The sequence below is a fragment of the Vulpes vulpes genome, chromosome 14, assembly GCF_048418805.1.
Source record: "Vulpes vulpes isolate BD-2025 chromosome 14, VulVul3, whole genome shotgun sequence".
Taxonomy (NCBI): domain Eukaryota; kingdom Metazoa; phylum Chordata; class Mammalia; order Carnivora; family Canidae; genus Vulpes; species Vulpes vulpes.
The window spans coordinates 139,925,413-139,937,534 of record NC_132793.1 but is presented as its reverse complement, the minus strand read 5'-3'; the positions used below and the strand labels follow the sequence as shown (position 1 = coordinate 139,937,534).

The 12,122-nt window shown below is 49.3% G+C and overlaps 1 protein-coding gene across 4 annotated transcripts in view; it reads left to right on the top strand.

Annotated features, from left to right (window-relative positions):
* The first annotated feature begins 221 nt into the window (after positions 1-221).
* The window catches only part of PIGG (phosphatidylinositol glycan anchor biosynthesis class G (EMM blood group)), a 37,765-nt gene continuing 25,864 nt past the window's right edge, over positions 222-12,122 (top strand). For 2 of the 4 annotated variants that reach the window (XM_072738080.1, XM_025996754.2), the window contains exons 1-5: positions 244-514; positions 1,198-1,403; positions 7,521-7,730; positions 8,996-9,184; positions 10,079-10,220. In XM_072738080.1, coding sequence (XP_072594181.1) covers positions 361-514; positions 1,198-1,403; positions 7,521-7,730; positions 8,996-9,184; positions 10,079-10,220 — 901 coding nt within the window. In that variant the 5' untranslated portion in view covers positions 244-360. Of the gene's footprint in view, positions 515-1,197; positions 1,404-7,520; positions 7,731-8,995; positions 9,185-10,078; positions 10,221-12,122 lie in introns of all 4 variants that reach the window. The other 2 variants (XM_025996746.2, XM_025996762.2) reach the window with 2 other exon arrangements.

Below are 12,122 nucleotides of genomic sequence, written 5' to 3'. Positions count from 1 at the left end.
AGGGCGGCCTGCGCACGGCCGCGCGAGGGCTGCGGGCACCGACTCCGCGGGCCGCGCCGACGCACGACGGCCCCTCGCGGGCGGCCCCGCGCGGCGCCGGCCTTCCCGGGCCCACCCGCCCGCCCGCCGCGGCCGGAACGGAGCGGGGGCGCCGCGCGGGCCCGACGGACTCCGCGAGCGCCGGGCCGGAAGTGCTCGCCGGGGCTGCGCGTCCCGTGGCGTGTTTCCGGCGCGACGGCGGACGTGCCGACGCCCCCGCGGGCGTGTGCTCTGCGGGCGGGCTCGAGCGGCCGCAGGGGCGGTTCCGGGGCGGCTGGTGGCGGCGAGGCTGTCCCGGGGTCCTTCCCCGGCGGGGGCGCGATGCGGCTGGGCTCCGGGGCCTTCGCCGCCTGCTGCGTGGTGATCGAGGTGCTGGGGGTCGCGCTCTTCCTCCGGGGCTTCTTCCCGGCCCCGGTTCGCTCCTCTTCCAGGGCGGAGCAGCGGGCAGAGCCCGCGGCGCCTGAACCCTCGGCCGGTACGGACCCCGCCTCCGCCGGAGGACGCTCCCTGGGGGCCGCGGCCCCGGGCTTCTCGGGCTCCCCGGGCTCCCGAGGGCCCTCTGCTGGGCCCCTGCCGCCGCGCAGCCCCGGCCAGGGCCGGCCGCTCCGGCGCCCTCCTCCCGCCCGCCGCCCCAGAGCCCCCGCCGGGCCTGCCGCGGTGCGCCTGCTGCCCCCCTCCCGGGACGGGCCCTCGGGCCACTGCCTCTCCGAGGCTCCTCCTTGCCCAGCAAGTCGCAGCGCGGGCAGGATCCCGCTTCCCCTCCGCGCTTCCTCCTAGGACACCCCTCCAGGGCCGCCCCGTGCCTGACCAGGACGCAGTAGCAGCCGCGGACCGTGTGGACGCGATCCGTGGCCGCGGGCCCTCCGCCGGCTGCCGCGCTGTCTAGAATCGAGCTCCCTGAACGTGCAGCCTCCGCACCTAAGGACGGGCCTTCCCTTCCCCGGGACTCCCCGAGCGAAAGGCTTAATACTTAATACAGCTGCCCCCTCCCCCCCCCCCCCCCCCCCCGCTGTCTGCCAGGAACAGGTCCTGGTCCCTGGGTCGGGTTGGGTGGATGGCACATGTGCTGAAGAAGTAGCCCAGAAACAGATGGTAAGGTGCTCGTGTGCTAAATACAACTTAAAACTAAATTTTCTTTATCCTTTCAAACATTTTTAGGAGCCAGTTCCAACTGGACCAAGCTCCCACCACCTCTCTTCAAAAAAGTTGTTATTATGCTAATAGATGGCTTGAGAGATGATTTTGTGTTTGGCTCCAAGGGTGTGAAATTTATGCCCTACACAACTTACCTTGTGGAAAAAGGAGCATCTCACAGTTTTGTGGCCGAAGCAAAGCTGCCTACAGTTACGATGCCTCGGATTAAGGTAAACAGCTTGACTAAATGTGTTGTAAGTGGTGGCTTGGCTCTCTGTACTCCTTTACTTGCAGTCCCAGTCGTAACTAGGAAGAAATTAGTTGAGTGCTATACACCTGGCTGGGGCAGTAAAATGCTGACAAAGCTCACAAGATAGGAGAGAACTGAGACCCATGATTTGTGTTGTGTGTCAAGTAGTCCAACGTTCACACTTCAGGGAAAGCATAAAGCTTAATCAGAGCCAGATCATTCAGGGCAGCCTAAACCAAAAGATGGTGTCCTCCTTGCTAGCCTGGTCTCTTCTTTAATCATCAGTGCCCCACATACATTCCGGAAAGAAGACTTTAGGATTAATCTAGTTCAGTCTCTTGACTGTATGGATAAGAAAGCAAAGTCAGATAAGTTAAATGACTTGTTCACAACTGTGGTATAAATAATAAGCACACCTGTGTGACCCGGCCTCAACAGGTATGTTTCTACTAATAACTCCCTTTGAGGTGTTCAGCCTAGTGAGTGTGGCTTGAAAGTGCATAGTGCTTTACCCACAAACTATGAGTTTAAAAAAAAGTAAAGCCGTGTTGATTGGCTCAAGAAGGATTTATTAAGCAACTGCTTACTATGTGGCAGTACCGTAACGGGTGTGCAGTTGGGGGAAAATAGTATCTGCCTTTATGGAGCTTTTAGTCACGAGAAACATATCCATTAAAAGATGAGTAAATCAATTTGCAGTTTTAAAGTGTGGTTTAATGTATGATGAGAAAGAACAGGGTGTGATGCTCATTACTGGGTGGGGTGGAAGGGGGCTCAATTTCGATTGAGGGTCAGAAAAGCCTGCCTGAGGAAATTACATTCAAGTTTAAACTGGAAGGATGAGTAAAGGGGAGGAGGCAGAAAGGGACATGTTGGTAGTATGGTTAAAAAAAAAAAAAGTCTGGTTGAGCCTTATGTGACACATTATTTGGTGAGAAGGAACCACTTCTTGATCCAAAGCTTGGGGCAGTATTTAGTAGGTACTCAGTAAATGTTTACTAGATGAATAAAACAGTGTGGGAATGAAAGGGTTAATGCTGCATCTTTCATTGACTTCTTTCTTGAGTTTTCCACCCTGTAACTTTTGGTTGTAGTGTGTCCTTCACTCAGCAGGGATTTATTGAGCATCTTCTATGTATCACATGATACTTCTGAGTATCACATGTTTTAGATAAGAGGGATTCATTCAGTGAAGAGCAAGTCAGCAGATGTCCTAACCTCGTGGAGCTTAATTTCTGATTGAGGGGACAGAAAATATGTACATATACAAATAAGGTAGTTTCAGAAAGTGGTAAGTGCTGTGGGAGGAATCAGGGAGGAGAACATGACAGAGTGATGAGGAGTGGGGCACCTTTAATCAAGAAGCTCAGGGATGGCCTCTCAAGAGTGCTCATGCTACTGAGACCAGTCTTGTGAAAGCTAGAAGAAAGGCATCCAGGCTCCTCACCGTCAGGAGTGCTGATTTCTTCCTCTGTCATCAGAAGTGTGGAAGGAACTGGTTCCTCCTTCATTCAGGTAAGAATGTGTTACCAGGAATCCGCGCAGGTTAGTAAGAAAGTGTGTAAGTGGGCGTGCAGGCTCCAGGCTGTGTTCAGACCTGCGTGTTGGCTACTGTGGTTCTTAGGGCCTCCCGTCTCCAGCCCATTTGTGTCATTGCATGACACAAAACCAGTGTTTTGCTTCATTTTGTTTATTTTGTTTTCAGTCCTTTGCAGGTTCTGGCTCCTCATTCCCCATCGAGGGGGAGCTGGAACAGGAAATACATACTGGAGTTAGGATTACACAGCTCTAGAATTTGGTAGGATTTAGTAGTGTTGACTAAGGAGTGTGTCCCCTACCTTGTCTCCCGTTAGGGAAAGGACTTCATTAATCTTGAGGTGTTGATGCGGTTGTCACGACACACTGATCTTAACAACTCAAGGCTAATGCCTCTCATTGCACTTTCTCACAAACTAATTTGTGAATGCTTTTCCTTTCTTCAGGGAATTTATAGTCCCCACAATAAGGAGCCAGGTACTGACCAACTGAGTGTGGTGAGCACAGAGCACAGGCATCATCTCACGTGCTGTCACAACAGCCCCGTGACCTAGGCTGTGTGAGGCAGGCACTGCCATCTTCTCCATTTTCCAGATGAGGAAATAGGCTTGAAGTGGTGAAACCACACAGTGGCCTTAGAAACTGAGCCTAGGCCTCTGTATGTCTGGTTCCAGAGCCTCCATTGGTCATAACACGTTACGTGGCATTCCTGCCGAATATGGTGACCAGGCCACGTCCTCTTCCAGTAGTCTCTGCAGAGCCCTCCGTCATTCTCAGAAGGCAAGAAACTACTGTTCCCAAGGCCACAACAACCACAGGAAGACCCCCAAGGTGATGGCAGACTTGGGCTCTCACTTAGACTTCCTAGGGCTCCCAGCTGCCTGCATGCTTCCTGGGGTAAAGGGTACCAAGCAGTCCCTGCCCTCCTCGAAAATGTCAATGGGAACACAGCCTAGTGTGAGAAGGAGGCAAGTACCTCATAAAAGCCCCTGGGAAAAGGATGGACAGATTAGACCACATGGAAACAGAAAACTGTTATGTGATGGAAAACACTTTTTTTTTTTTTTTGGTTTTATTTATTATTCATGAGAGAGAGAGAGAGAGAGAGAGAGGCAGAGACGTAAGCAGAGGGAGAGGCAGGCTCCCTGTGATCTGGGGATCAGAGACTCAATCCCAGGACCGAGGATCACGCCCTGAGCCAAAAGCAGATGCTCAACCACTGAGCCACCCAGGTGCCCCAGAAAACACTATAAACTAAGTCAACTGACAAATGATAGACTGGGGAAATTATTTACAGTTGACATCACAAACAAGAGGTTAAGCCCATGATGTGTAGAGAGAATCTGGCCAAGGACAACAATCCAATGGCAAAGGATATAAAGAAATCCACAAAGGAAGACATTGAAATGGCAAGTCAACATATGAGGAGATTCTGTACTAGTAATCAGGGCAAGGCGAACTCAAGCAATCTGCAACCCCGGCTTTTGTCTATCACGTAAAAATGTAAAGATTGATGATGACCTCTTCTTCATACAAAATGAGGTGGACAGGTACTCTCAACACTGAGCCAGACCCTGCACTGCTGGCTCCCCCAGTCCAATCTGCTGTGGTCTCCAGCCAGGACTGTAAAATCTCCCAGCACCTCCTTGTGCCCAGGTTCTGTCCAAACACACCAAGTCGTCTCCTTTTCAAACCCTGCACTAGTTTATATCGACCTACTAACCCAGGCCTCGAGGCTGCACGGTCCTGTCCCTGCTTACCTCTCCGCCCTCATCTGAGTTGCTCTCCCTCTTCCTGGGCCATTCATCCACATAGATCACACCTACCCCAAGCGTATTGCCTCTTTTGGATGTGGGGCTTTCACAGTTTGCTGTGTTCCCCCTGGAAAGCCCCAGCGCACCTCCCCCTAGCCTAGTCAACACATGAGCCTTCAGGTCTCAGCTCAAATGGCACTTTTGTTGCAAGCTTTTTAAAATACATGTCCATGCCCATTAAAAATGGTCTTGGTCCAAATACTGGCATACTCTGTAGCTGCCTGAAAAGAAAATGAAGTAGCTCTGTGTTTTCTGGGGTGAAAGGTTCAGGATATGCTATTAATTGGAAAACAAAAGCAAGCTGCAGAATTGTTTTCTATAGTTTCTTAACATTTTTATTTAAAAAAATGTGTATCTTTGTATATTTGTGATCATACGCATACAGGAAAAGGTATGAAAGGGTACTCACCCAACATAACTGGTTACCTGTAAGTGGTAGAATTTTGGGGTGAAAGGAAGGCTGTCCTTTTAAAAAAATAATTTCACTGAGATAGAATTTTCTTTTTCTTTTCTTTTTTTTTTTTTGAGATAGAATTTTCATACAGAGTAGTGCAGACATTTTTATATGTACGGTTTGTTGTACGGTTTGTTGAGATTTCACAAATGTGGTATATCCGTGCAACCCCCCACCTCAGCTCTGGATTTTGTTTTTTTTTTTTTTTTTTTAAAGATTTATTTATTTATGATAGACATAGAGAGAGAGAGAGGCAGAGACACAGGAGGAGGGAGAAGCAGGCTCCATGCACCGGGAGCCCGACGTGGGATTCGATCCCGGGTCTCCAGGATCGCGCCCTGGGCCAAAGGCAGGCGCTAAACCGCTGAGCCACCCAGGGATCCCCCAGCTCTGGATTTTGATCCTTCACCCCACCCCAGGAGTAGTGGTTGTTGCTACCGTTTTGTTGGTTTGCCGCTGTAGTTACTTGCCAAAACTCATTCTGTAGAGTCGTCTCCGCTGGAGTGCACAGTAATTGGTATCTGCTTATTTTTGTTTCAAGTTCTTGTTTTTATTTTTAAACTGATCTTTCAGAAGGTCACCCCTGGGACAGCATAGTTAGTGGTTAGCCAATGACTGGTCAGAGGCTGTGCTTAAATGCATTATGCAGTGGGCCTTCCACCCTTTCTAGGGGCCTGTGTGTGGTTAGTACTCACTGTCCAGGCACCAGTAAGCCTCCCCTGTCACTTTCTGCATGAGTAGGGCCTCCTGCTCAGCTGGAAGGAATGGGTAACTAGGCACTGTCTGATCTCTCCTGAGCACACAGTCAGCCTCATGTGTACGTGCAGCTTTCCAGATGCCAGGAATATGTGGGAGTTTATAGAAATTTGCTATACCTGTGTCATTCCCCAGACTCCATTTTTACTTATTTTCTAATTTTAATTTTTTTTTTTTTTTTTTTTAAGTAGGCTTCACCATGGGGCTTGAACTCACGGCCCTGAGATCAAGACCTGAGCTGAGATCAAGGTTCGGACGCTTAACTGACTGAGCCCACTAGGCACTCCTAACTGAGATCCCGTTTTTAAATGTTGGGCTTGTCTCTTCCACAAACAGCATTGATGCCTTAGGCAGCTGTGATGTTGGCCTTCCTTGTTTTCAACACATCCCTGGCATGGGACTTCTCCATGCAGCTCCACTCGGGTGGACCCTTCCAGGTCCCCATTTCCCGCTACATCACAGGGATAGGGGAAGGGGAGCAGCCTATGTTAAAACATCACAGGTACTCACAGCTCTTACTGAGCTTCAGTAGTTTGTCTTAGATAAAAACTTCGCAATTTGTTGTATATCCTTGGTGAGTTTTCAAAGTCTTGAAATGGTCGTTTTGGGCAGTTCTGTCCTATTTTATCATTGCTCTTAGGGGAAAGGATTTGCCAAGCTCCTCTGGCATTCCAGAAGTCAAGTTAATTCATATTTGCTTTTTTTTTTCATTTCTGTTAAAAAAAGTCTTGGCAAAATTATTATGCCTATTAATTAGTATTATCTAGATTTCTATTTATTACAGATAAGTCCCTGGGTGCCAGTGTCATGGGTTGTTGGATAACTCCAGATTAACAGGAGACACGTAGCCCATTACTGTGGTCTCTTAGACTCTGTGCTAAAGCAAGGGAGGTTGTTGACATAATTCTGCGTCAGAAAGGTATGAGGATCTGTCACACCCACCTTACGTCCCGGAAATTACAGTGCTTTGTGTGTGTGTTCAGAACAGGGGTGTCCCACCAGCAGCTCTGGGCCTGTTTACTATGAGAATTTCTGAGAGTTCTTGCTTAGAGACTGCTTTCCTCTCAGGGTGCATGAGAGGATGCTTGTTCACACAGAGTGGACATTAGATTTGCTAGGTTGTAGGATCAATACATGGAGTTGCTCATCGCACGGAGCAGATGTGAAGCTTAGGTGAGGACCTCATGGGAAGTTGAATATACAGGTTCATGTTTTCAATGCATACCCCACTGCCATTTTCTTCAGTTGCTATAACCCACAGCTTTCCAGTCCACCACTATCGTCCAGCTGCCCATAGCCACCGCCTCCATCCTCTCATTGGCTGAAATAAAGTCAAATCTTTTGTGATCAAGTTTGCTAGTTTTGCCAGAATTTATGTGCAGCTTTCCTCTCTGTCCTAGCACTGACCCAGCCTTCAGTTTTGGGAATATCCTAGTTTTATGCTCTCCTCTTTCATCCATGAAATGATCTTTGACATCCCTTCCCATGCTATGGTTTGGATTCTGTAGTCTAATTCCTTGAATGTTTCCTCCTGCAGGCGTTGATGACAGGGAGCCTCCCCGGCTTCATCGATGTTGTCAGGAACCTCAATTCCCCTGAACTGCTAGAAGACAACGTGATCACACAGGCAAAAGCAGCTGGAAAAAGAATTATCTTTTATGGAGATGAAACATGGGTAAAATTATTCCCAAAGCATTTTGTGGAGTATGATGGAACAACCTCATTTTTTGTGTCCGATTATACAGAGGTCAGTTTTTAAAATAAGAAAACTTTGTCATACTAGATAGAGTCTTGTTAGTGAGAGGCAATGTTGTTTTGTATGTGGCCTTTATTAGTATACTGGGAGGAGTATGGAGAGATCGTAGAAATTGTGCATTCACATAATCACTTATAACCCGGGGACATTAATGTGATGCAGGTGTGAGCACAGCTCTCCTAGAGCAGCTGAGCACCTGTCGATGGGGTATGGGGAGTCACGAAGGGCTTCGCAGCAAGGAGCCGTTTTAGCTGTTTGCAGAAGTGAGTGGGCACTTCCCAAGTGGACAGAATGGGGGTGGCAGCATTTGTGCGAGGCAGAGCCTGAGGACTTCATGGCCTCCCTGGGATCCTTGAGGCTATAGGTTCTTCTGTTATTGTGGCAATCAGTGTCCCCAGTGGGGAAGTGGGAGGACAGATGGTGAGCTGGGGGTTGCCTGGTCCTGAGGGGCACTGCCCTGTGCTGGGAGTTTGGTCTCCAACAAGGCAAAGGGCATGATTAGACCTGTAGTTAGAAAGTTGGCCTGGGAGCAGAGGGAGGCCCCATGGAGCAGAGACAAACCCGCACCAGCTCAGTTTGCCGGGCCTGGTAGAGCGTTCACAGTCTTGCTCATGTTAATACCCTTTGGTAAAGTTAACCTCTGTGCAGGCAGCAGTTACCATGCAGCAGTGAGTTTCCCCGTCCTCTGTCTCATCACTCAGAGACCCTTCCCTTCGTAGACACTTTTCAGTGAGAGGGAGGTGGGCCGGCTGAGTGGTCAGGCCTGACCAGGCTCACGGCTCTGTCGGGGGCTGCTCGACCACTAGTTGCTGAGAGCTATATCTCTCTCCTCCCAGAACATCCTTTGCACAGGACGCACTTAGATGCCCTCGGCTTCACCCCACAGGTCACCTGAACTCTGGCACCTGTGTGATCTGGTCACCTGCTTAGTGTTAGTTAATTCCCAGTAGGGATCCCTCAGAGTGGTTTCGTCAGAACAACACTTATTTAAATTGCCTGTGTAGTATGTTCTATGTGTACTTTAGAAACGTGAGAGCAGTACTAGTGAAATCTCAATCTAATGCTAATATTTGTTTTAACTTTTTTTATGATGGGCTTCTCCATTTGTGTTGAAGGGTTTTTTGGTCTTTTCAGATTCTAAGTCCTGTTTCCTAATGAACGCCTAGATTTTAAAAGGACTGGATCACTTTTCCTTGGAGAGTGCAGATCAAGGGAAATAAGGGAAGCTCTTCGTACATACTTATTCTCCTTTACAGGTGGATGATAATGTTACAAGGCATTTGGATAAAGTATTAAAAAGAGGGGATTGGGACGTGTTAATCCTCCACTACCTCGGGCTGGACCACATCGGCCATGTTTCTGGGCCTAGCAGTCCTCTGATTGGGCATAAACTCCGGGAGATGGACAGCATCCTGATGAAGATCCACACCTCACTGCTGTCCGAGGTGAGGCTCACATGGCACTAGGGTGCCAGCGTCTCCTAGGAGACACCAAGTTCCTGAAATGGACTTGAGACCTATGTTAACGCCACACCCACCATCACTCAGGTCACCTGTAAGCACAGAGCACAGGCTCAGCCTCCTACAGCTCTGACCATGTCCACCATTCGCCTTTTCATCCAACTACTAGCTTGTGAGGGCTTCTGTATCGCTGATCTGTCCAGGCATCCGCGGAGCTCGTACGGTAGCTAGGAAGGACAAACGAGGATAATCGACAAGTCCGTAAGAAGTACACTGAAAAGTGACTGGTGCCTCAGGAAACAGGGCAGGAGGAGGGAACAGCTTCTGAGAGAGAAATCGTGATTCTCAGTAGAATGGTGAGGCCAGCTGTCCTTCGGGTCGCGTGAGATGAGAGCAGAGCCTTGAGGGGAGGGGAGGAGGATACGCCGCCTGTGAAGGCGTGTCCGGGTGAGGAACAGCAGGGGCGAGGCAGACCATGCGGCACGTCCAGGAGCAGCAGAGGCCCTTGGCTGGTGTCCCAGGCTGAGGGGCGGGCCCATGTGACCCCCGTGACGCCGAGATGGGCGTGACAAGGAGTGCACCTGGGCTGTCCCAGCTCAGCAGTGGCAGAGACAGAAACCAAGCCCCAATCCTTGGCCCTCAGAGGCCCTAAATGTACCTGCCTGTGCTCCGTGACCTCCGTATGATTCTGTTAGTTTTATGATATTATTTGTCTTTAGCCCTTTGATCTACCTGTAAAAGAACAAAACAAAAACATATAACTCATTTACAAAGAGTTACTATTTATGAAGTAAAGGCAAAATCTAAAGTCGTTTCCTTACCAAGGTCATGTGTTCTCCTCAGGCCAAATGCAATTGGAATTTTTCCTTTGCCTTGTAGGAGAGAGAAACTCTCGTACCCAATTTGCTGGTTCTCTGTGGTGATCACGGCATGTCTGAAACTGGCGGTCATGGGGCCTCTTCCATGGAGGAGCTTAACACCGCCCTGATCTTAATCAGTTCTGCATTTGAAAGAAAACCTGGTGAGGATTTAGGAACGTTTACTATTTTAAAACTGTATTTTATGTATCTGTTTTCTATAGACTGATTCTAATCTTTAAAATTGTTTTCTTAGAAGTTGTGTAAGTTTGAGATGTCCTGAGCAGTGTACAGATGAAAATTAATGGGCAAGGGGCAGCCAGGATGTGGAGTTTACATTTCTTGCCCCAATTCTTAAAATACAAATATTCTTTGTAGGAATTTTATTGTATGAACGTCACTGCCTGGATATCTGAACCGTTAATAAAAATTACCAGTAGCTTCAAGACATCTGAACACATGTGAACTAAAAAAAAGAAACATGAATTGAAATTTTTACAGACGATCCACCTTTTGAAACTCTGAACGAAGAGTCATGGGATCAGTCAGAGCAGAACTAGCTGAGCCCTGTCAGCCTTGAGACCCTGCAGCTCTCCACCCCAAACACACACGAGCAGCTCTGGCCCCCGCCTCCTCACTTTACAACATGCTCGCCTTTGCTCACCAGTTATTTCTGAGTTGGACACTCTCTGCCTTCCTCTCACATGATCCTTCAGTACCACTGGGCACTTCTGACCCCAGGTTCTGGTAGCTCCCATTTGTCTGGTTTTCCTCCCACCTCTCACTTTGCTATCTAGTCGTCTTTGCTGGCTTAGCTCCCTGCCCTGGCATACTTCCTGGACTGCCTCCTGGTTTCATTCCACATTCACTCCTGAGATGATCTTGTCCACTCCTGTAGTTGTAAATGCCATGATTGGCTCACGCTTGTCAGATTTATCCCTCCAGCTGTCTCCTCTCTTCCAGTCTCCAGACTGTCTACTCAGCTGCCTGTCTGACACCTCCACTTGGGTCTCCCACAGGTAGAGAGCAACTGTGACAGCTTCACGTCTGATCTGCCCTCTTGTATTCCCCTGCCAACAAATGGCACTTCGGTGTGACTCTTCCAGGTGGAAACGTGGGCATCCCCCTTCACCCTCTTTCTCCCTTGCTCCCCACATTTCAGACCATCCTGAGCTCCCGTACATAAAACCTTTCAGTAGCTGAACTTTGGATCAAGTAACAATCCTGCATGAGGCTTCTTTGCTGCCTCACAGCTTCATCCTGAACCATATTCACCATTACTCTCTGTGTCCCGGCCTCTGCCCTTTCCATGGGCTGTCCAAGTGACAAGCTCTTCCCCATGTGCCCAGCGCCAGCATCATCAGCCTCTTGGCCTACTTGTCCACTCATCCTTGGTTTCAGCTCATCTCACTCATCCATGAAACTACATTGCCTTCCCTCTGTTCATCATTCACAGTAGTCTATGCCTGCTGCCCTCGTTCTTTGCTTAGATAGTAATTATAGACTTATTTGTGTGATGCGTGTAACAGCCGCCTCCCCTGTGCACCTCATGCCACGGTCGGGCAGGACCAAGTCTGTTTTGTTCATTGGTACAGGCCTGCCTTGGGCCTGAACATTAGCTGGTATGTTATGGGCCCCAAAAAGGTTTGTTGAATGAATGAATCTTCCACTTGAGTGAGAATTGAATGGGGAAGAAACTCCACTGATTTCCTTCTATCTTTTTACAACACTTCCTCCTCTTGGACCTCTGATCTCCTAAGATATGTCATTGGCTCTTGGGAACTGAGCCTTCCTGTTCTAGCTGTCTTACCGAAGCCTGCCTTCCAGTGAGTGCACACACTACCCACCAGAGCACCAGCCTTGTACACCTGGCTCTCCTTCACTGTGTACCCAAAGCAGGGTCCCTCGTGGCTCCCCTGCCTGAGCGAGAGCCCTATGCCAGAACCACCCTTCCTACTCGATCCAGCAGAGGTGTACTGAGTACCTGTGGTGGGCCAGGCACTGAGCCGGGCACTGTGGGCAAACTGCCCTCGGGGAGCTTATAGTCTGGGGAGCAAAAGAGACGA